This window comes from Geotrypetes seraphini, chromosome 19 (assembly GCF_902459505.1).
Source record: "Geotrypetes seraphini chromosome 19, aGeoSer1.1, whole genome shotgun sequence".
Lineage (NCBI taxonomy): Eukaryota > Metazoa > Chordata > Amphibia > Gymnophiona > Dermophiidae > Geotrypetes > Geotrypetes seraphini.
This window is the reverse complement of record NC_047102.1, coordinates 7,820,513-7,845,749: the sequence shown is the minus strand read 5'-3', so window position 1 is coordinate 7,845,749 and position 25,237 is coordinate 7,820,513. Positions and strand designations below refer to the sequence as shown.

The 25,237-nt window shown below is 43.7% G+C and overlaps 2 protein-coding genes across 2 annotated transcripts in view; one reads left to right on the top strand and one right to left on the bottom strand.

The window, feature by feature from the left end:
* Positions 1-25,237, top strand: part of TRAF6 (TNF receptor associated factor 6) — a 333,270-nt gene that overhangs the window by 247,454 nt on the left and 60,579 nt on the right. The gene's annotated exons all lie outside the window — the stretch shown is intronic.
* Positions 16,060-25,237, bottom strand: part of PRR5L (proline rich 5 like) — a 49,758-nt gene continuing 40,580 nt past the window's right edge. The window contains exon 10 of the mRNA XM_033927936.1: positions 16,060-18,726. Coding sequence (XP_033783827.1) covers positions 18,347-18,726 — 380 coding nt within the window. The 3' untranslated portion in view covers positions 16,060-18,346. The remainder of the gene's footprint in view (positions 18,727-25,237) is intronic.

The window sequence follows — 25,237 nt, the reverse complement described above, 5'->3', positions numbered from 1 at the left end:
CTTGGGTCAACTTTGCCATGCTTGCTACAGATAAGGCATGCATCTTGATCTGGGTTTCCCGGTCCATTTTTTTTTTTCTTTCAAACTCGATATTGTATGTGATTTGATACTCCCCCTGTTATTTACTGGCTGCTCTTTGAACACAGATTATGTTTCTCTCTCCCCCTACATGCCAAGTGCTGTTTCCTTAGCATCCTCACTGACCAGTCCAGAACCTGTGAGTTGTCTGTTGGACCGGCAGCAGGCACAGCCCACAATTTTTGGATTGGTCTGATTGGGACTAAATAAAAGAAAGTTAACAGGTGGGACCTAAGTTCTCCTTTCCTGTGAAGAATTTTATTGTGTGTCAACAGAATTCCTAGAATATGTTGGGGGGGGGGGGGGATGGAAAACTGTGGATGCATTCCTAATTCTTTTCTGACCTCTCAGTATCCTCCTCCGCTTTGGTTTCTAGCTTGGTGAAAATTGGCCTCTATTGGGCTATGACGCCATAAGTTTTTACTTGCAGCTACCTGGGTCTCTCCCCCACCTTTCCTTGTGTATAATCAGTTCAGCAATGGTCTTTTGTCAAGAGGTCACAAACTGTAGCTCCCTTTGGAGTTCAATTAACGTGCATCTATAATCTGGCCACAGAGTTGAGTTCTTGCTAAGACTCTCCCTAAAAGCACTGTGAACGATTGCCTCTGCAGAGCTGAACTCGGGACTGAAACCAGGTTTTGTGGAGCAGCAGCCTTCAAGGGAGGGGGGTTGGCGGCACAGTGAGCCACTGGCCTAGTCCAGCAAAAGTACATTAAATGTTTTTCCTTTTCAATTTCTTAGAAATATTGCACATATTCTCTGTCCCTCCCAGGCCTTTTATAATTGACTGATACAACTTGAAGAAGAATTTCAGCTGCTTAAAGAATTACACATCTTTCTCATTTTGAAAGTTCTCTCTCACAACCTGAGCTTTTAAACCAATGTATTGCAAACTGTGTGCCGCAAGACTCTGGGGAGGAAGAGAGGCGCCAGCACTGGCTGACTGCCTGCAGGCTCATCCTGCCGAAGATGCTCATCCTGTAGGCAGTCGATGCTGGCATCTCCTCCTCTCCGCGCCTCCGTCTTTTTCTGCACACCCTCCACCACCGCTGGTGGCTCAGGGCCCCATCTGGGGGGCCTCCACGCATATGGCAGACGTCGGCGCACTTCCGGGTGCCCTCGAACCACAGCCGTCTGTTTAGTGTGCCACGGCTTGCAAAGTTTGCAAGACACTGTTTTAAACAAGTTTCAAGTTTTCAAGTTTATTAGATGGCTTGATTAACCGCCTTAAACCAAGTTTCTAAGCGGTGTACGTTTAAAAAGTTACATATGTTGGGTAACAAAACAGTCCATACAATTAATAAATAAACGCATTGCACTAGCTTATAATTTTGCTCTTCAGAACTGATCTTTCTCTTGGGGATAAAATACAAAAATTATGTCCAGTCTTCATGGCCCAGGTCTCTGTGATATTTCCACAAGTGCTGTTTTCTTTTGTTAAATGTTGCCCTGTCGCTGCTGATCACGTTTTAAAGCCGCTTCGTTCCGCTTCCATCTAGCGCAGAACAGTTGCAGCTCCAAAAATGAGTCCTGGCAAGAATTCAGGACAAAACGGAAGTTACGCAGAGACAGATTTCGCCCTTTAACAACCCTCAGGTGTTTAAACCGCTAGCTGGAAGTGGGAAGGGGAGGTAATAGTCCTCCAAAGCTGCAGTTTACAAAATAATGTGGCCACACAGAAGCACCACCTTGAGTGACACATTGGCTGGCTTCTCAGGGGGCTCTGCCACCAGATGTCACCTCATGTTGGGTAAAAATAAAGGTCGGTGAACAAATGGTCGACGATATCTATGGGTTTTTTTTTAATTGGACCAAATAACCGTTTGACTCGTGCTAACATGATGAACATAATCTTGAAAGCTAACAGCAAATGTATTGTTTTTCCATTGAAGGAGCCACTTGGAAAAGTAGAAATGTTAATGAAGCTAAGAGTACTTTGTGGTCGGTAGTGCTGTAGAAAGAAGAACTGTTCTAAGATCACTTCCCCAAAGAACTTAAAATCAGAGTGACGCCCTCTCTACTGCCTTCCTGGGCACATCTACCAAAAACAGTAGGGGAGAAGCAACCTTCAACCTTCTTATTCCTCCCTCTACTGCTGTGGCAAAGAATAGATCCTGGCTGCATGAACTTGATCCACCACCATGTCGTTATCGGGGTTGGTCATATCCCCTCTTTCTTCCTTTACCATTCCAAGCCGCAGAGCATCCGAGTTCCTCCTGAGCCCAATGTTTTTACCACTATCCTCTGTATCCGTAACTAAAATGAAACATTTGGAACAGTTTTTTTTTGGTTTTCGGCATTCAGCTGATAAAGTATTACAGGCATTAATCACCCTCTAAGGAGAGATTTAAATTTGTTTTTCCTCCAGACTCCAAGGTCATGACCCCTTGTTCTTGGCTTCCTTTTTCTATGGAAATTGCACCTTTGTGCTTTCTTGAAGCCTGTTAAATATTTGAATGTTTCTGTTCTGTTCAGCAAGCATATTCTGTGATCCTTAAACCTTTTGGGGATTTCTGTAGCCCTTCCCTGACCCGTTTTCATCCTTTGTCTTTGCAAAGGTCCAGTATATAAAACTGAATACTTTTCTCAGAAAGGGACCTCACTAATGATCTATGCTACACACCTGTGAAGACACAGCATGCTTATGACGTGATCCTGGATTCACAGTGGCAAAGACAGCTATAGGAGGCATTTCAGGAAGTGTGATATAACTCTGGTTCTCTCCAAGCCAGTGTGGTTTGTAGGATATTCACAGTGAATGTGCATATAGTGGAAGCTGCATATACAAGTCTTTTTTAAATGACTATATATACTGTATATCCTGGAAACCAGATTTATTTGCAGGGTTGTGGTGTAAGTACACCAAACCTTCAGCTCCTAAGCTTTAAATTTTTTGTTCTAGATCTAAAATTCTGCCACATACAACTTTATATTTCATTATGTTAGATCTAGATACACACACACACATATATATATATATATATATATATATATATATATATATATATACATTTACCAAATATTATAATGCTGTAAGATTTTATTTTGAAGCTGGAGTCTGTGTGTTTTTACTGACTCCAGCTTAGTGCTGCCCAGTTCACCAATTCAAATCAATTCACCTACCAAGAAAATCGGACTCTAAGATTAAGCTGAGATCTGATATACCTCTGAGGCCTCCTAAAATAGCAGCGGCGGCAGCACTCTGAATGTACTGATTTGTGGCCTTCCCTCTGCTGCGTCACTGATGTCATCAGTGACGCGGCAGAGGGAAGCCCTAGCGAGGCAGGTGTGAAGCAGCCCATTCAGAGCGCTGCTGCTGCTTTAGGACAGTGGTTCCCAACCCTGTCCTGGAGGACCACCAGGCCAATCGGGTTTTCAGGTTAGCCCTAATGAATATGCATGAAAGAGATTTGCATATAATGGAAGTGACAGATATGCAAAACTGCTCCATATTCGTTAGGGTGATCCTGAAAACCCGATTGGCCTGGTGGTCCTCCAGGACAGGGTTGGGAACCACTACTTTAGGAGACCTCGGAGGTATGTTGGGTCTCATGATGGGAGGGTCGATGGGGTGCTGCTGCACAGAATGGGTGAGAGAGGAGGGAAAGCTGCTCAGGGGGATGGAAGGGAAGGAAAGATGCTGCACATAGGGGGGGAGAGAGGAAGAATTGGTGGCGATTGGATAGAGGAAAGGAAGGGAGAGATGCTACAGAAGTAGAATGATGTGAGGGAGATTGGTGAAGGGGAGGGAGACATGCATGGAAGAGAGGGAGAAATGTTGGGTAGAGGGCAGGGAGAGATGGTGCATGGGGAGAAAGAAATGGTGCACATGGTAATGGAGGGGAGGGTTGACCCAGGGAACAAGGCAGGGAGAGAGAGATGGTAGATATTGGGGAAGAAACAAACGTTGGATATGAAAGTGGAAGGGAGAATTTTTTTTTTTCTATTTTGTGATTACAATATTTTTTTACACCACAGTGCTGGTGTGGGGTTCGGCAGGGCAAACGGGGGTGGAAAGACTACAAAATAAAACTGCCAGGATGTTTGAAAAAAACCACCCAATTGACAGGAAAAGTGAATCGAATTGAAAAATCGTTAAACCGAATTGAAAAAAATTTTCCCTGAGTCTGGCATCACTACAGCTCCACAACCCTGCTTATTTGGGAGAGGAGAATCAGGTTGAGATCGACTGATACGTGGCTAATTTTTTTTTATTTTTTTTAATTTTCAAAATCATTTATTCTATAGTGGTTTTTTTTTTTTTAGCAAGGTAGGGCAAGCAGGCATTGAATTTTCACCTTGTTGGAGCATTGAACCATGTTTTCACAAAAACGGCATTGCTGTGGCGATGAATTTGGGTAACAGCCTTTTTATTTTCTAGTCCAAATAATTAGTCATTTAACGTTGAGTTGGGAGGAAATGTTTTCATCGAGAAGCCTGTTGGGAGACAATTAGGTTTGTGCAATACTGTTTCTGTCCTTAATTAAAGGGGTCCTGAATGATTTAACGAGTGTGCTGTAACGTTCTAACACAGTCAACAATTCTGATTCCTGATTTTCCTGGTAATGCTGCAGGATTGTAGGTGGATTTATTGTTAAACGATCAGTCAGATATTTTATGGTTACGCAGTCTGTCATTTTTATTGCATACTTATTAGGCTCGTCTCTTCGATGAGAACAGTGCGATCTGTTATCACCAGTAGTTTAAAATACTTCCCCACTACTCAGAAGAGTGCATGATATTCCAGTCACGTACCATGTTGAAAGTTTATGCTGGCTCTTTATATGCAGTACACAGTTGTAAAGTTTTATTTAGGGATTTAAATCTATTTGAAAGGGGAGAAGTCTGGCATAAGCTTCCAGCTAGAAAAAGGAGGTAGCTTGGTCTGCAATTCACTTTAGCCACAGAATAATTTTGGTGTAAGAGAAACGGAAGGATTTCATGGTGTTATCCCTTGAATCTGTGTTGCCGATTTGTGACGTGCCGGGAGTATTAAACATTAAAGTTAATGAAGGCCTATATTATAAGACTGGATAAGTGAGCCTAGCTGGATATTACATTTAAAAGTCTTAAGGGAAAGAGAAAAAAATTGTAGTTATTGCTGGGACCAGAGTGATCTGTCATTGTGCATTTAAGCACTCCGTTGCGCCCACTGCATAAAACTTATAATTCAGAAAAAGCAAGAAAAATCCTATGTTAAAATGGTCCAGTTGAGTATTGACACAACACAGAAGTGCTTCTCTCTTTTGGACATGGGCACTGCGGTTTCCTATCAATGTGTAAATAAAGCTTAAGTTAAGACTAATGATTCACTGACACTGGTTTGTTATGGTGACGGTGAATGATGGGTCTTTTTTATAGTTATAACACACAAAAAAGGGGAACAAAACTAACACACATAAAAATCACAATTTAGTGCAATTTGCTGCAATGCTAAAACAAGCTCTTACAGATTTCATTAAACAGAATGAGCCTCAAAGCTTCCCCTTGGCTCCTCAATGGGTCTTTTTTTTATAGCTGCAATATTCATGTAGCAAATAATTTATATTTTGGTATAAAGTGTACATAGGCATAGATTATATTATGTTAAGGGCTTTAGAAGAAACGCCATTCTCTGGGTGGGTTTCTCTGAAAAAGCCACGGAAAATGTTAAACTTATGAATGTTCTAATTTGTAATTAAACATGTCTCTATTCTCAAATAAATCTTTATGCTTTTATAGTTTGTCATCTCTCCTTCATTGAATGGGCTAACCAAGTACGGTAAAACTGTTTTTTAGAATAGCTCTGAGCTCCTACCCTGAATACTAGGCTATGCAATGAGTGTCCAAATCTGTCAATCCCAAAGCATCACAGTGATGATAGGAAGAGTTAAGGGTACACCGTCAAAAGTGCGGAGGACAACGGCGTGCCGACCTTTGAGCGCAGGAGAAAAGCACGCTGCTGCTTTGAGGCAGTCCGTTTAACACTGTGAGGGGGGAGAGTGGGGGAACCCCCAACTACACTTAGAAGTCTTCGCGTTCCTGTTTTGGGGGGAACCCCCCCCCCCCAGTACACTGAAAACTCCCGGGGATCCTGTATTTTGTCTAAGTTAAAATCTTTTTCTAGTGCAATCAGCTTTCACATTTCTTAGACATTCTGTGTTATGTCATCTTACAGTTGATTATTAGTGTAATTGGTTCCAAGCTCCCAAAAATATGGAAAGAGAACCAAATACATAAACTGAGCAGATCCAAACTGGAATGGAGCAGATATGCAAAGACAGGGTTTCACTGGAGGACTAATAATGTGGTGATTGGAAAGCCTATATGCTCCCAGTTTTGCTTTGTAGTGAGGATTCACAAATTAAAATTGTTGGGGACTTTTACCCATTGGGCCTTGCAAGATAGCAGCAGAACTTGGGCTTTTGAGCACCCACGTGCAAAGGCCTGCCATGCTTCACCCCCTCTGAAAGAAAGTTCTCATTGGAGAGGGTAGAATATGGCTGGCAGTGATGTAAGGCCTGCTGCCATGCTGAGTTTCTTTTTTGTAGAGGCTGTGACTTGAGTAGAAGTGGGAGCAGTATTGCATGAGAAAGCGAAGAGGGGAGATACTGAACATCTAGGAGAGGGGGGGGAGGGTTAGGAAAGGGAAAAGATGCTGGAAACTGAAAAGAGAGAGGAACGGAAGGGAAATTTATAAGTGTTTGGCACCTTGGGGTGGGGGGGAGGAGCACGGCTAGGAGTTTGGATGCCCATGGGCTGGCCTAATACCTGGCCAAATACCCATGGAGTAGCAACATTTCACGCTACCGATCCAGGGCGAGCAGTGGCTTCCCCCATGTCTTTCTCAATAGCAAACTAAAGACTTTTCCTCCAGGAACTTGTCCAAATCTTTCTTAAAACCAGCTACGCTATCCGCTCTTACCACAACCTCTGGCAATGCGTTCCAGAGCTTAACTATTCTCTGAGTGAAAAAATATTTCCTCCTATTGGTTTTAAAAATATTTCCCTGTAACTTCGAGTGTTCACTAGTCTTTGTCATTTTTGACAGAGTGAAAATTCGATCCACTTGTACCCGTTCTACTCCACTCAGGATTTTGTAGACTTCAATCCTATCTCCCCTCAGCCATCTCTTTTCCAAGCTGAAGAGCCCTAACCATTTTACTCTTTCCTCATACGAGAGGGATTCTGTCCTCTTTATCATCTTGGTCACTCTTCTTTGAACCTTTGCTAGTGCCGCTATATCTCTTGAGATAAGGAGACCAGAATTGAACGCAGCACTCCAGATGAGGTCGCACCATAGAGCGATACAGGGGCATTATAACATTCTTAGTCTTGTTAACCATTCCTAGTATCCTGTTTGCTTTTCTGGCTGCCGTTACACATTGGGCAGAAGGTTTCTTCGTATTGCCTACAATGACACCCAGACTCTTTTCTTGGGCGCTAACCCCCAAGGTGGACCCTAGAATCCGGTAACTTTGATTCGGGTTATTCCCAATGTGCATCACTTTGCATTAAATTTCATCTGCCACTTGGATGCCCAGTCTTCCAATTTCCTAAGTTCTGCCTGCAATTTTTCATAACCTGCATGCATTTTGACAACTTTGAACAGTTTAGTGTCATCTGCAAATTTAATCGGAGACTTCAGTAGTTGGAACCTAAGCACAGTACTGGGCAGAGCTTTGGATTCTTGCCCAGAAATAACTAAGAAGAAAAAAAAAAAAAAATTAGATTGAATTAGGTTGGGCAGACTGGATGGACCATTCAGGTCTTTATCTGCCGTCATCTACTATGTTACTATGTTAATCACCTCACTTCTTGTTCCAGTTTCCACACAGTTTATAAATAAATTAAATAGCACTGGTCCCAGTACAGATCCCTGTGGCACTCCTGTTTACTCTCCTCCATTTAGAAAAATGACCATTTATTCCTAACCGATACCAACTCCTAATCCCACCTATCCCATGACTTTAATTTTCTCAGGAGCCTCTCGTAAGGAACTTTATCAAAAGCTTTCTGAAAATCTAGATACACTACATCAACCGGCTGACCTTTTATTCACACCTTCAAAGAAGTCAAGCAAATTGGTGAGGCAAAATTTCCCTCGGCTGAACGCATACCGACTGTCTCATTAAATCGTGTCTGTCTTCCTGATCAGCTGGTTTGCTGAATTGTTAGGATGCCATGAAGCCTATTAATGATTTTAAGTGAACTTTTATGCTCGTATTTATAACAGATGCCTTTTGGTTAAGTGGTATTTTTAAATTATTTGATACGAGAATTTGTTTGCAGTGTTTATTGTATGAATTCAGAATATGGAGTGTGATGTAGTGGAAAGCTTTTAATCTGTGTTCCACAAACTTGGGAGCAAACAGGGTAAAAAAAAAAAAATGTTTTACAGTGCCAAAAACTTTCCACCCTTTGGCTACCTCTATCTCCATCTGCAGTGTCTACCTGTGGAAAGGATCAGCATCCATGCAAACAGCGTTAAGCCAGTGAAATAAAATGGTAATAGGTGACAGAGTGTGAGGGGTAGCTTAGCTGTAGGAAAATACAAAATAACCTGAAGAGGGCAGCACAAGAATGCAATGGCTCTTTACTGTTACATAAGAACATAAGCAATGCCTCCACTGGGTCAGACCCGAGGTCCATCGTGCCCAGCAGTCCGCTCACGCGGCGGCCCAACAGGTCCAGGACCTGCACAGTAGCCCCCTATCTATACCCCTCTATCCCTTTCTTCAGCAGGAAATTGTTAAAATAGTGCAGTGGTAGTGTTACTCCATTTGAATGTTAACAAATGAAAAGGATATAAGGTAATACCTGTTTACTGAACCGGCGTCTTTTGACTAGCTTTCAGGAGTTAACTTCTACCTCGGTTCCAAACGGATTTGGTAGATACAATTTTTGTATTAATGAAAAGCCATCGTGTCTGCAGCGTTACTTATGCAAGAACTAGAACCCAGTGGAATAAGTTTCCTGATGCATGCACCGGAAAAAGCTTTTACTATATATGCACAAGCTGTCAAACAAATTACTGAAGTATTTAAAAAAAAAAATAAAAACACTTTTGGAATGTGCTTGTGTTTTCTGTATCGGGCAAAAATCTTTCTCCCCCTGCCTTTTTTTTCTCCTTTAAACAAGCCTTGCTTATTTCTCAATACTGACCGGAGACTGGCTCATGCATTGGCAGGAGAGAAAAGAGCAAGTTTTGCCAGGAAGGGTACTCAGCTCGGGCCCTTGATTAGAAAGTCTCCAAAGCTACAGACCTGCCACCCCCAACCAATTGTACTTACCTGGGCCTGGGAATGATGTCTTATGTGTTGGTATAAGACATGGGGACATTTGATGTGAAGTTAACAAGGAAATACTTTTAAAACAAATAGGAGAAAATATTTTTTCACTCAAAGAATAGTTAAGCTCTGGAACTTGTTGCCAGATGATGTGGTAAAAGCGGTTAACGTAGATGGGTTTGGACAAGTTCCTGGAGGAAAAGGTCTTGGCATGGAGAATGCCACTGCTTGCCCTGGGATCAGTAGCTTGGCATGTTGCTGCTATTTGAGATTCCGGAATGGTGCAATTCTTTGAGATTCAGCCTGGAATGTTGCTACTCTTTGGGTTTGGGTTTCTGCCAGGTACTTGTGACCTGGATTGGCCACTGTGGACCGTTGATCTGACCCAGTAGGGCTATACTAAGTTCTTATGTTCTTAGAATACTGGATGTATGCAGTCATTAAGGGGTGGGCATTCTGTTTAAAGGGGACGAAAAGTGGTGCTGGAAAAACTTGGTAAATAGTGCTCCGGGTTGAGTGTATTTTATAGAATGGTCCTCCATTCTCAAAGCTGGAGGCACAAATAATGTTCAAGTTCTCTAGTATTTGTTTTATGTCGGTTTGGGGAATAGCTCCTACCTATCTCTTACCTCTTTTTGTGCTATACAGCCCCGGGTAACCCGCCAAAACGGTGACCAAAAAAAAGGTCACCGTGAGATCGGCGACAAGGCCATTCACCGCCCCATGGAGCGGTGAATGGTTAGCTCACACGGTGAACGAGCGTTCAGTCCGGCAGCCCCCTCTCTCCCGCCTGCCCTGCATCTCCCTCCCTTCTTCCTTTTCCCTTACCTGTTGAAACTGGCGATTTCTATAAGGCTATGAGCTGTATTACAGCCGGAGCCTTGAAGTTGTGTCATGTTGCCTGCTGGAAAAGTCTCCTCTGATGCAACTTCCTGTTTCTGGTTGCATTGGAGGAGACTTTTCTAGCAGGCAATCCGATGCGACTTCAAGGCTCCAGCTGTAATACAGCGCCTAGCCTTATACAAATTGCCAGTTTCGCCACAAGAGAAGGGAAGGGAAAGGGAGAGAGGGAAATGCATGGCTGGCCGGCGGAAGGGAGCTGCTGGACTGTGTGAAGGGTGGGGGGATGGAGAGGAATTTCTCTTTACAACAGTGCTGTGTCTTAACTATTTTCATCCTCATCCCTTCTAGAGCCTCCTTTTCATTAGAACATCACCTGCTGTACATTTTTACCTTGAAGGTAGAGATATTTAAATATCTTAGTAGCTGTCCTCTGGAGGCACTCATCCTGGTGACATCCTGGTGTCATCTCCAGAAATGTACACAGTGTTACAAAAAGATGGTTTGCCCAAAGCCATACAATACAATGTCTTATATCCCGCAGTTTTCAACAGGGAATCATTGTGGCTTACAGCAAATTAAGTTACATTTGTGATATAGTGTTAGAGAGATGCGAGTTTAACATTGTTAGGTTAGTTTTAGAGTGGAAGACTTGGATGAGTAGAGACTACTGAGAGAAGAGAGATGTCTTTAATCTTTCCTGAAAAGGCAGTGTGTGGGGAGTTGTTGCAGATAGGCAGGTAGGCTCTTCCAACTACATGGTCCTAGGAACTCGAAGGTGGAGTTAAAACATCCTCTTCCAATGTACACTTTGAGAGGATGGAAATGATATCTTAAATCTCTATGTGATCCTTGAGGAAAGTGTGCGAAACTGGAATGCTGGCCACTAGTCTGATGGAGTGGCCTCATCAAGCTAACTTGTAGTGAATTCTTTTTTTTTTTTTTTTTCACAGGTGGAGTTTGAGTAGATGGGCTAGCCCTTTCAAAGCGGTGGGCTTGGAAGATCAGCCTTGCCGCTGTATTTTGGAGTACGAGGCAAAAAAACAGTTTGTCTTCACAGAAAAATGCCACATTTTTTTAGTGCAGTAGTCCTTGAACCTCTCCTGGGGGGGACCCTTGGCCAGATGGGTTTTCAAGATCCCAAATGAATACGCACAAGTGAGATTTGCCTAAAAAGTAGGTAGTAGGATTGCAAATTTCTCTCATGCATATTCATTAGGGAAATCTCAAAAACCTGCCTCGCTGGGGGGTTCCCCAGGACAAGTTTAAGAACTACCGCACTAAACTGTGTCATTTTTCTATGCAGAAGTGATAGACGCACCCCCAAATAAAACCATAACTGCAGCTGTGTCAGCTCCCTAACCTCATACATCGAGCCCAGTGTTCTGTTGACTTTGGAGCTTGACTGTTGGCCAGCCCAAGGTCTGTGGGTGGCCTTCCGTGGAGGTTTTATGGCTTGGAAAACTTTGGTAGAGGAAAGCAGCGAGCGGTGTGAGGCAAGGTGATACAAAATGAAAGAAAAATAAAGCTGAGCATAGAGGAAATTGGCCCACCACAGTTTCTGAGCCTCAGTTGAAAGATGGTGCCTGCTAATGCTATGATGAATGAATGAACATTGAAATCTCTTTTAGGGGTGATTACTATGTTACTACCATATATCATTTCTGCAGCGCTGTACATATAACATGCAATAGACGGTCCCTACGTAGAAGAACTTAAAATCTAATTTGGATGGACAGACAGGCCATCGCAGGGTTGGAGAGTTTCTGGTAGAAGGAATGATATAATAGATAAAGGTATCTGACAGTAAGAGTTCAAAGCAACTTCTAAAAAAGTGGACTTTTAACTCGGATTTGAATACTGCTAGAGATGGAGCATGACGTATTGACTCTGGCAGCCTGTTCTAGGCCTACAGCATGGCAAGAAAGAAGGGGCAGTGTCTTGAGTTGGTAGTGGAGAAGGGTACAGAAAAGAGGGACTTATCCAATGAACAGAGTTCATGGGGGGAGCATAAGCAAGGAGAGATTGAGGGGCTATAAAGTGAATGCACTTGTAAGTCAGTAAGAGAAGTTTGAATATCTAGAGGGCCTGGAGCATGCACGGATGTATGTGACATCAGATGCCCTCCAGATGCGGACGGAGTTTGTAGGGTTTCGGAAAGTCTGTCCAGGACCCCAGATAGTCCTCTAAAAAGAGGACATGTCTGGGTTTTTCTGGACATTTGATAACCCTAGGTGTGGGGTAAGAAACAGAGAGGAGGAGACTGGAAGAAGGCTGGGAGGTGGCATGGCAGAGAGTGTGTGGGCGCTCACATGCCCGTGCATGCACATCTTGGTCCTATGAATGTTGCAAAATATTTAAATGTGCCTCTGATTAAAAAAAAAAAATGTTAGACAAGCCTGAAATAAATGGTCTTGGTAGATTAGACAAATACAGCATAAATGTTTGTTGGACTGCACCCAAGTACTCAGAGCTTAAAAGGAACTACTCTTCCTATCACTGTTGCTTAAGACTATTGATTTCCCCTGGCTTCTATGTGCACTTCCTGCCTTCTACACAGCATATGATTTTTGACAGGAAGTGCTTTAGTGATTACATGCATGACCCAAAAGTTCAGATAAACAAACATGGGTAAATAGTGAGTGGTGTAATCACATTCAAGATATCGATAACTGGAAAGCAGATTTTGGTAAGCTATAATAACAAGGTCAGAAAGGGAGAAGAGTCCGGTTGATGCCCTCTTGAAATCTCTGCAGTTCTGCTCGTCTCAATGTGTAAAAAAAACTTCTGAAAGCATCATTTACATGTCTTTTTGGGCTAGATTCACAAAGCAAACTGATCATGTCCTGATCAGTTTGCGACCCCCCTTAACGAGCAAATTTCCCTCCGGCCTGATTCACTTACCTCTCCTGCGATCCGCTTCAAATCCGTGCATGCAGATGAGGAGAAACGCATGCAAAGTAGTCGGGGACACGATTCACCAACCAAAATTTTAAAACCGACTGGGCTGGCCGATCAACTCAAGAAGCGACTGACTCTCCAGCTCCATAGAAGCCCTGCTCTGCCCCAATCTGTCTCCTGCCTGCCGCCCTGCTCTGCCTCGATCGCCACTCTACTCTCCCCCATCTCTCCTGCCCTTCCCACACTATGAGCATGTGGTTTTAACCCACAGGTTTAAAGCGGGTCTAAATATGGTCTGCGCATACGTGGGGATCGCAGAAAAGCCCCCACCTGCATATTTTTCTTTTCTGAATTTGTCAGACCTGCCAGGATCTGGCCTAATCGGGCAGATTGGTGAATCTGGCCCTTTGTCATCTACATGTGCATATGAAGATACTTTTAAAATAGAGGCAATCGTTTTATCAAGACTTACAAATCGATTGGGGCTCAAGTCATGAACCATCGTTCAGTTTCTGTTAAAACATAAACAGCCCCAATATGCTTTTTTAGGCAATTCGGAGCTTTGCTTCCATTTAAAAATCAAACATCCTTACCAAAAAGTGCAAAATTCCAAAACTTTATTGTGCAAATGTTTGCAAAGACAAAAAAAATTATAAAAGTTGATCCCAGTAAGTCTCTTCATCATTAAACATAGTAGTTAAGCCAACGCCTTTCTGTTGATTTATTTTTTCTGGAACAAAAAAAAGGCACCGATACCTAAATGCAAACTCCTGAATTTTGCCAGTACATAATTGCAATGGTATTTGTGTCCAGTCTGATCAAATACTCCAGGAAGTCAGACAAAAAAAGGAATTCAATCACTCAATGTCATGAGGGTTCTTGTGTTTGTTTGTAAAATTCCAGGGAAATGCTTCAAGACCCAATAAGGACTTTCAGTGCTCTTGCCTGCCCCCTCCCCCCCCCCCCAAGAACACAGAGCAGAAACTCAAGCTGTCCTTCCATGTGATTTAGCAGATAAGTTGCATGTTTCCTTTTAACGCCCAGGGGGAACCTTTGGTTTCACAGATCTTGTTTTAACAAAGAGATGAATGAGGAAGGAAAGCTGGAAGTCCTGTTTATAGGATGAGGCTACTCCTCAAGGAAACGAGAGAAAGACTTTGGGGAAGCAGAATTAAGAGAGATCAGAGAAGGAACATTAAGGCTTTTGAAATCCTTCAGCTGTCGTCTTCACTCCCAGTCTTTCCAAGGCACCGATAGGTCAACTTTGCAGGATCTCCCTGATAAATATGTATGAAAGATTTTGCATACAATGGGGGTCGTAGATATGCAATCTCTCTCAAACATATTCTTTAGAGGTATCCTGAAAACTAGACCCATTTCTGGACCTCTAGGACCAGGAGTGAAGACCAAGAGGGTCAATATTCAAAGCAATTTAACTGACTAGAACTAGCTCCTGGCCAGTTAAATTGTCTGTTTGGGGCTAACAAATCATTTTCAGCAGCACTTATAAGGCCAGTTAGTTAAAGCATTTTGAAGGACAGAGTTGACAGCTAGTTGGTTAAATGCTGCTAATCAGCACTTAACCAGCCAAGGTCACACCACAAACAGGACCACATAAAAAGTCAATGTAAGATCTCTTAGGGAGCGGAGGAGATAATGGATGCTGTGGATGGGCAGACTGGATGGGCCATTTGGCCTTTATCTGCCACCATGTTTCTATGTAATTAACTATAGTATAGCCAGCTCCAGCAACTCAATGCCAAAACCAAGACATGGCCTAATATGCCAGCAACGGTCAACAAAACGCTATCAATGTCTTCAACCATTGGTCACAATCCCTAAGTAAGTGGTGATCATGCCTGACGTGACTAGGAAAACAACGGCCATGCAAAGCACATCTTGTAAACTTTTCTGGCCATTTCACCAACATATCTTGCTCTACAGCCATCAATATGAGTGCAGAAAATTATTCATTATGTGCAAACAGAAGTAAAACCAACCTAGGGGGGAATTCAGCAATGAGCGCTAGGCTCATTAGTGTGCATGCTAAAGCTGCCCATAGGAATGTAATGGGCATCTTTAGTGCATGCTAACGTGCTTAGTGCCCTTTGATGAATTCCCCCCATATTTTATCTCCCAAAAAGGTTCAATTTTCCTGCATCAGTAGATGAGAATGTACCTATTAGAAAAACCTTTGGACTATCTGTGCTACATATAGGACAGGCCCTGGCTGCATCGGAAGTGGGACGATGTTGACTTCCAGTCTGCAAAAACTGGTAAAAATAAGCCATCCCATACAACTCTTGTTGGGAACCTCTGATTTAGAGTGATCTCATGAATATTGCTTCTTCTCTTTGATTCTTGGCTGAACCCAATCCAGTCCTTAGTTTTATATACCGGATCTTTTTCCCAAAGGGGCCTCGATCCGGTACATAAAATTAGCCCAAAAGGGTAGGAGAAAACAATAATTAAACAGGAGTACAACTATTACAATACATATTCAACAGTTAAGAATTTCTTAAACAAAATAGATCTTCAAAGTTTTTCTGAAACATGACAAGAAAAGGGATCTAATTTCTGGAGGAAGTTCATTCCAGATTTTTACCAAGGCAAATGCCAAAGATTGGGAGAGCCTACATAAAGTTCAAATACCCCTAATAGAGGGACATACTAATTTAAATTTATGTATTTTTCTAGTAGAGAAGGGATGTTGTGAGTTGAAGAAAAGTGTAAGTAATGGGGAGAAAATCCCATATAGACTTTTAAATACACTAGCACACTTGGACTGAACCCTCCAAAACACCAGAAGCCAGCGAAACCTCTTGGAGTACCTGTATTTCACCAGTTGCATTCAGGTTGCTTCCCATAGGGATCCAGAGCTCAATAAGGGACACCATTCAAAAACCATACATTATCTCATTCTACTGACCGTTATGTTACTTCCAAAAGGATGGACAACGTTGTGAATGAGCATGATGCAAATTTTGGTGCATTTTAATGAAATGTTGAATTGCCCAACGCAGACTCTCACTTTTGTAATTTTCATAACAATTATTCAAGAAACCAGAAGCAGCAGGAAACCACTGCATTCAGCCACCCAGTTCCCAATTCGTTCCCAGCAGATGCCAACAATGTTGGCACTAAATAATATAAACATAACATTTTTCAGCAATCCGAGCAAGACTGAAAGAAAAAGGGGACCCAGGGTCTGAACCCACCCCACTCTGTTGGCTGGTGATGCAGAAAGCAGGGCGCTGATGGTTTCCAAAAGACTGTTTCTACATCCCTATGCAAAGGTACAGACTAGGATATGACTTTCACCAACTCCTTCCTCAGACTCACTTAGCCAAAGTTCAAGTTACATTTTAAAAACAGGTCAAATATTCCAGGGAATGATCTTTCAATCTCAAAACAGAAAAGCTGCCAGGAGTTGAAAATAGCACAGCAAATATTAATTTTTTTTATTTTTATTTTTTTAAACCCCAAATACTGAGGTTGGGCCTGTCTACTAGTTCAGTGTCGGAGCTGGGCACTGCCATGCGGAGGATCTGGATTGAATTTTCAGTTCAGAGTATTTGCAGGATTTTTGGTATTGGCAGCTGAAGCATGCTGCCAACTTCCTCAGGGCTCAGTCAGTGGACCACTAAAGATGGCAAGGTTTGGATTTTCCTGCCAGCAAAGGTAGAACTCTATTCTGCCACCGTAGTTGTTGTCACCCCGGGGGGGGGGGGGGGGGGGGAGGTTGGAGGAGAAGACCTGAGAGGAAAGGTGTGGCCTAAGGGCGCTGTGAAAAAATTACTTAAACACTAGTCCGGATTCTAAGCGGTACGCGCCCTATTGCTGCCTAACTTAATCGCTTTGATTGGTTTAATTTTCACAATAAATGAGTACACCATTTAAAAACCAATTTAAATCAATTTAAAAAAAGGTAAGAACCAGCAAGCACCTACCTTGATAGGCATCAGAATCGCGGCTACATCATGTAGCTCAAAGTAGGCATGGTTATGACCAGAAATTATTTTAGGTGCCATTAGGAGTGATTTTCAGTCAAACCTAGGAGCCAGTAATGTTGGTCTTTAAAACCCTGGCCTACATCAACAGTTTGACATAAGCCCCGATTCTGCTTAACAGCGCTTATGAGCAATTGACATGCGGCTGGTGCCATTTCTGGGAGGCGCCATGCGATGTAGGTGCCATTTCCAGAATCCGGGCCTAAGGCTGCCATAAATAGAGAAATCTTGCGAACAACTAATGCAAGTTTGATATGTCCAACATTTAGGCATCAACACTTACTTACACCCGCATTAAGGATGGCATAACTGCTTGTGACTGTTATAGGTATATTTAAGAGGTTTTGCTAATATTCTATAAAAAGAAAGCAGGCACTTGAATTCCTTCATAGGATAAGCTCCGACTTGAGAACTGCCACGGCAATGACTGGCCTAAGTGAGTTGAGGGGAGTGCTATAAAACAGAGAATCCCTGATTAGTTGTGATTGGAGGCTCATGGTAAAGAATCCCAGTCCTACTTCTGCTTGAACTAGTAGACCAAGGGAGAAAGAGGAAACTTCCCTGTCCTTCCTCCCCACCCCCTACTCCCCCCCAAAAAAGAGAAATCTGAGTTCAAAAAATTGCAGCAGGACATCCCAAGTAAGGTAGTGCTCCCAATAAAATGACAGGATGCCCAGATCAGACGCACTCCTGACCATTAATCTATAGCAGTTCTATGTGTAAACAAGCATATTGCAGTTCTGGAAGCACCTCATTGTACTTTAAAACTACTGAAGCTTTCATCTTCTGTGGTAGGCGAGTGGCTCTGCATGCTTATGATTGCTTTTTTTTTTATATCTGCAAGTTCACTCTACCTGGATGCAGTCCTGATCCATGTCCAATGCAGCAAAGACCATTTTAGGAAGTCAGAAGGCTTGGGATGGCAATTGTTTCCAAAGTTGTAGCTCGTTTCAATCATCTTACAATACAGACCACAAAGGACCATCTCCACTGGTGGATTTATATCCCCTCTGCCACCCGATGGTATCTGGACAACAGGCTGCACTTCATCCCCTAGCTCAACTTAATTCAGATAAAACGGTGTAGCAGCTGGTAACGACACAAGCAGGGCACCTGCTCTACTGGGGCATTTGCCCACTCTGCTTTTTGGTAAATCCATCCCAAAGGATCAGATACTGCTTTTCCTAATCACACCCAACAGGCATGGCATAGCCTGTTCTCTTTGTTTTGGTGCACGTTTGACTTTCCTCAGCTGAAGGATGTGTAGTTTAGATCCGGGGGCTCCTGCCCAGGTACAACTCCCAGCCCTCCAGGACTCTCCACTATATTGGGTTCACTAGCACACTGCCGCTGGCCAATGCTAGACTGCAGCAAGAGACACTGCTCTCCGCTCTCATGTTCCTCAATCAGACCAGTGTGCATCATGGTAGCCATAGCCAGCAACTGAATGTCGGAATGTGCATTGGCTACTGTGTGGCGTCGGACGCCGCCACATTTCTCCAAGTACGCTTCTCCTTCCTGCTCGGTCAGAGGCGTGAGGGCGCTCTCGATGGCATGCCTAGGAGTCAGCACCTGGGGACTGCGGTTCAATAAATCCATCTGTGTACGTGATGGGGAATACTGCTTTCCTAGAGAATTAAAAAGAAAAAGGATTTTAGTATATTTTACTCCCGAAGTGAACATTGTTTGATGAATCCTATTATTGTTTGTATGAGTTTTGAAACATGATGGAGGGGATAAGTCCAAACAAAGACTGGTGAACTCTGGGTATTTCACAAGATTCTTTATTCTTTGAGTTTTGTACATTATCTAGAACTTCTTGGGAATTTATAGACAATAGATGGAGAGAGACGTTAAAAGCTGCAAAATGATTCCTGGCCAGCTTTCAAAATACATCCAGTAGGGATGGCCAAAGGGAGGATTGAAAACCAGGTCTGCAAAGGCAGCCTTAATTGCAGTGGAACAACAAATCTCAAAACATCAAGTTCAGAGAGATTCGACACAGGCCCTGTTTTGGTGTGTCTGCTTGCATCAGGCGTCCATAATGTCAGATAATGCGAAATGTAAAATAAGAAAGACAACAATTTCTCAAAGTAGTAAGTGAAAGAATCACTACCCTCATGGAATTCTGCTAAACAATTATGCATGCGACAGAATATTTTATAAGGTTGTATTGGCCAGAAGTAAGGGACGGGATACGATACAAGCTACTGGTAAATGTTGTCAAGTGCTTACAGAAGTTGGCCCCCAAATACCTGGTCCAGAGCATCTTGCCGCGTGAGCCGGCTCGACTGCTCCACTCAGTTGAGCACTGTGATCCGTTTGTTCCATCTGTGCGGGACTTAAGGCTTTCCTCTTCTAAGAATAGTGTCTTTCACTGTATCGGCCCCAGGGAGTGGAACAATCTTCCAGGCTATATTAGCCAACAGCAAAATTTACAGAACTTTAAGAAACTGCTGAAAAGTCACCTGTTCTGTAAGATGGATTATAGGGTCTGAGTGTGGCGGAGGGAGAAGGAGTGGTGACTGTTGAGTGCAGAGTGCTGGCCATGGAGGTTTTCAGTGGTCTGGTTTGTTTGATTTTATGTAATGATGTTTGTCATTGAGGCGTCCTGTCTGCTAAATGCAATTTTATATTTTGATGTATTTTAGGGTTTGGCCAGTTTTTTGTCCTTAAATGATGTTCGTCGTTGATGCGACGTGTATGTTATATGCAATTTGATTTTTTTTGTATGTAAGTGTGTAATTTGAATTATAGTGTAATTTGTATGACAAATGTTATGTTTTATTTTGGATGCTGATGTGTAATAGAGAATGACACAGTGGCTGTTATCCGCCGAAACGGTGTGGGGGGGGGAAGTGCTCACTGCGGGGACGGTGAATGGCCTTGTCCCCACAGTTAAGGGAGGGAACGCGCGCAGTCACTGATTGCTCGCGGCCCCCTCCCTCCCTCCTTTCTACCTACCGAATCTATCTCCCTCCCTCCCCCTTACCTTCGTGGTGCGTTAGTTCAGCAAGTTACTTTACTAACGCACCGTGAAGTTCTATGAAGTTTGCTACAAATCTCAGCTATTTTCAGATCTCCAGCACTCTACCACAAAATCGTTCCTGACTCTACAACACTGCTCGCCGTTGTTTTCAGCTGTCATCTACGCTGCGGCATGACCATTTCACAAGCCTTGTGTCCATCATCACCCCGAGTCCAACATCTGCACATGTATTTTTTTTTTTTTAGCATGGCCAATTAAAAACATCTGCAGCTAAGAAAGGCCTACCTAGCAACCAAGCCCTAACGTAAATAGTCTAGCCATTAAAAGGAAATTAGCTTCCAGGAAACAAGCGATCAGATTCTTCTGCAACCTTCACAGTGCAATACCCCATCCCCTTATTTCATGTTGGTTTCCTGGACGCATCCTCTTTGGAGGGGTTACAGCAGTATGCTGCCTCCCATCCTCCAGAGCCCAGACTGAATATCCCACCTTCTTCAGCACGGACTAGAGTTTCCATTCTCTTTGTTTGCTCGGGCTAGGGAATTTTCAGTTTATTAAATCAGCTTTTCCTCAGCTGTTAGGGGAGCTCTGAGTCACACATGCCGGGGAGTGAAACCAAAAACTGCCGTTATCCATTTTCCAGCTGAACATAGGCAGGAAATTCTCACATGCTGCTCCTTCAGGAAACCCAAAAACTGCTAGAGTTAGTGAAATCAGGATAAAAATGCACCTCTCTCTCTATAGGATCTATGTCAAAATTTAAATAGCAACAGCCCTCATACTTTCAGAGTATTTTCAAAATTGTTAGCATTCAGCATCGTTCATAAATTCACAATGAAACAATATCAAAATAATATACTTAGACTAGAGGGCGACCAAAAGCAGGTTTTCCAGTTTCAGCTAAAACCGATCTACAGCCAAAATTTGCCAGTTCATGTCAGCCAAAACCGAAACTAGCCAAAAACCCTGAATGGAAACCCCTCTCTCTCTCCTTCCCCAGTCACCCCCCACACACTTCAAACAGACTGAGCCCCTTCCCCCGCCCCAAACGAAAAGAGCTGCCTCCCACCGGATCAAAATGGCTGCCGGGACCCCCAGTGGTAGTCTTGCGATACTGAGAAATGCATGTGGCTCCTCATGTTGTAAGTGATTTGGGCGTCAGTATCTCTATGTGGGTGTGTGGCCTGCAAGCTTAAATGGCTTCAGGATTTCTTGAGAAGCCTAAATGAATATGAAGCGCTTTGGGAACTGTGTGGTAGTTGAACCAAGATAAGCAAGAAGTGAGCTTTAATTTAAAAGGACAGACTTTAGTTAGAAAGCCAAGGGTCCCCTGCCCTAGAAGGCTGATGAGGCCGCTGACTCAGTTTCCACTGCGCTGGGACTTGAATGTCAGCTTTGTGTATTAGCATCTGATTCCACTTATCCAAATCAGATTCATCATGCTTACTTCATTTGTTTAAAATGCGGTTTGGGTCTCTTCAAATTATTTCTTTTGACGGTAAATGTGCAATAATCAATGGAACCGGTCTCAGAAATCTTCATGACATTCAAGCTATAATGACATGGTGACAAAATTCATCACCGTTTCCGTCCCCGTGGGAAACCATCGCCATGTCATTCTTTAAAGAGAGAGGGAAGAATCAGAGTATGAATGGGCCCAGCCACTGACCCTCAAGCCTTGCATTGAAGAATGCTGGTGTAGAAGGACTGAGGTTGAAATAGACACTAGAGAATGAAACGGGATGGTTTCCATCCACTGACCCTCAAGCCTTGCATTGAAGAATGCTGATGTAGAAGGACTGAGGTTGAGATAGACACTAGAGAATGACACGGGATGGTTTCCAGCCACTGACCCTCAAGCCTTGCATTGAAGAATGCTGATGTAGAAGGACTGAGGTTGAGATAGACACTAGAGAATGACACGGGATGGTTTCAGCCACTGACCCTCAAGCCTTGCATTGATGAATGCTGGTGTAGAAGGACTGAGGTTGAGATAGACACTAGAGAATGACACGGGATGGTTTCCAGCCACTGACCCTCAAGCCTTGCATTGAAGAATGCTGGTGTAGAAGGACTGAGGTTGAGATAGACACTAGAGAATGAAACGGGATGGTTTCCATCCACTGACCCTCAAGCCTTGCATTGAAGAATGCTGATGTAGAAGGACTGAGGTTGAGATAGACACTAGAGAATGACACGGGATGGTTTCCAGCCACTGACCCTCAAGCCTTGCATTGAAGAATGCTGGTGTAGAAGGACTGAGGTGGAGATAGACAGTAAAGAATGACAGTCTTAGATATCCAGAGCAGATTGTGATGTCATAATGTCTCATTCCACCAATGCCTAAGAGCCAACCTCAACAGTGATGTCATAATGGCTTCATTGTCCTATACTTGGCTCACATAAGAATCAGAGTATGAATGAGCCCAGCCACTGACCCTTAAACCTTGCTTTGCAGAATGCTGGTGTAGAATGACCGAGGTTGAGATAGACACTAAAGAATGACACAAGATTGTTTCTCATGGTTATCTGCGTGGGAATAGGAACAGTGATGAATTTTGTCACCATATCATTCTCTACTACAGAGCAAAGCAGCAGCATCTCTCCTTTCCTGGTCTCTGCAACCAGAGCCCTCGCTCCCAGTGCAGAAGTACCCTGGCTCAGGCTTTGTCACCCACATTGAAGCCAAGTCAGGTATTAACTGCTGGGAACGATACAAGCCGAGGGGGTTGAATGGAGCCCAGGACAGCAATGTCACGACTCCAGTGCGCCAGCAGCCACGTCACGTGTGTGCACAGCATCTTAAAATCAGCATTTCAAGCTTGCCAGCTCCAAAAAAGAAACCCTCCTCTGGACTGCATAGCAACGAGGTATTGTACTGGACAACCTTCACATTAGAATTTGTATTCTACATGAGTCAGGGCTTGGCAAGCATCAAGAAATACTGTCTTCCCTTACTGAGGCTAGGCTGGGGCCCTGAGAGGGACTGTTTGTTGCCACAGTGTTAGGAGTGACGCCTGGAAGCAATCCTGAAAATGTTTTATTTAAAAAGTTGTTTTCTTCATGTTTGGGAGTGATAGGGAGGGGGCACCTGTACCCCACGAACGGGCCCAGTAGGCATTATGCCATCATCAAGTCCTGCTCTTCCTTGGGGCAGGGCACCATTCTGCTATCGGACCGTAGGGTTACCATATGGCTCCAGCAAAAAGAGGCCGGATTGAGACATCCAGGTTTTATTTCCATTGCTTTCAATAGAAGTAAAGCCCAGATGTCTCTCTGTCCTACTTTTTCTGGAGCTATATGGCAACCCTACACTAGGGTTACCAGACCTGAACATGTCCTCTTTTTAGAGGACTGTCCGGACAGTTTCCTGGACTGGAGAGAATTTGTCTGGGTTGTGGACTCACTCTCTCCAGTTCAGACCCAACCCATAGCCGGGTCTGACTCTCTTGAGTTTCCCCTGTCCCTGGTACCTTATCTGGCACTGCAGTTTGGAAACTTCGGGCAGCCTGCAGCTTTAATGATGAGGTCTTTCCAGCGTCAGGCTGCCCTGGAAGCCTTCACTCTGCAGCACTTCCAAGTTTAGTCACTATTTGATATACCAGCCATCGACTAGTATCTGGTCGGCTCGTACAATTCTAAAAATTAGGATAAAAATGAAAAGCAAAAAGGGGCTGTATATAAATAATATAGGAATTAGATAACACATAGACTTCCTGCTCCCGCATTGGCAGGACGCCGCAGAGTAAAGACTTCTGGGGCAGGCCCACAGCCGAAGGACCAGGTCGCTGATGCTGCTGGCTGCCCAAAGTTTTTAAATTGCAGCGAAGGAGAAGTTATTAGGGACAGGGGAGACTCCGGAGAGCCAGACCCAAATCCAGGTAGAGGGCTGGAGAGAGAAGAGCTGTGCCGCGAGGGTGGAGCAGTTTAGTGGGAGGCATGGGCGGGGTCAACATCCTCTTCGTTGAGTCTAGGTTCCACTGTCTGCCACATAGGTCCAATGCACTTCTCTCAGTGTTGGTAGATAGTGGTGGGTAGATGCTGCTCTCCTTTTTATTATTTTAATGTGCTGTCTATTTTAAATAAAAATAGTGGGCCAGTACTGGGCAGACATGCACGGTCTATGTCCATATATGGCCGTTTGGTTGAGGATGGGTTGGGGAGGGCTGGGATGGTTTAGATGGGCTGGAGTGAGCTTTGATGGCGACTTCAGTAGATGGAACCTAAGCATAGAACCGGGCAGAGCTTTAGGTTCTGGCCCAGTAATAACTAAGAAGAAGGAAATTTTTAATTAAATTAGTAATTTAAAGAGTGGATAGGGTTGGGCAGACTGGATGGACCATTCGGGTCTTTATCTGCCGACATCTACTATGTTACTACAGTATAATCTCGTTATAACAGACTCGCTTATAACGGAATATCGTTTATAGCAGACAAGGTCCGCTGGTCCCGGCCGTGCGCCTTTATGAACATGCAGAAAATCACCGCATATAGCGGGACTTGTATATAACGGACAAACAATTTGGTCCCCAGAGCCACTTTTAGCTGTAGTTTTCTTCGGCTATAACAGACATGCATGCTCCGCCTACAAGGCGCGTGGCGTGCCGGTGATATAGTATCAAAATGCAGCCCAGAAGAAAATGATGGAGTATTTTTCTTTCCAGTACAGTACGACATCTTTTAGTGTTCTGGTTTTGCAATCATTTCGTGCCATACCGATGTTTTGCTGAGTTTTGTTATTGGTGTTGCTGCTATGCTTGTGCAGTGACTGTTGTTCTTTGATTGTACGTTGTTTCAAGTTGACCTAAATAAAGTTTTTTAAAAAGGCAACTCTGGATATAATGGACTGTTTTTCCAGGTCCCATGAAGTCCATTATAGTGAGATTATACCGTATGTAAAAATCAACCTCTCCAGGGGTACCTGTAGACTGGGGATGTCCTTCCCTTCTTCTCACCCCGTTCTGTAGCCCCCCTCACCTTTTAAAATGCAAAGGGATCGCTGGTGTGGTAGCACTTCTCTAGCACTGCTCGCACCTTCCTCGGTGCTGTTCAGCTGCCACGCCGGCAACCCCTTTGCATTTTAAAAGGGGGGTGGGGGGCTTCAGAATGAGGTGGGGAGAAGGAAGGGACATGAGGCTCCCGGGAGCTGT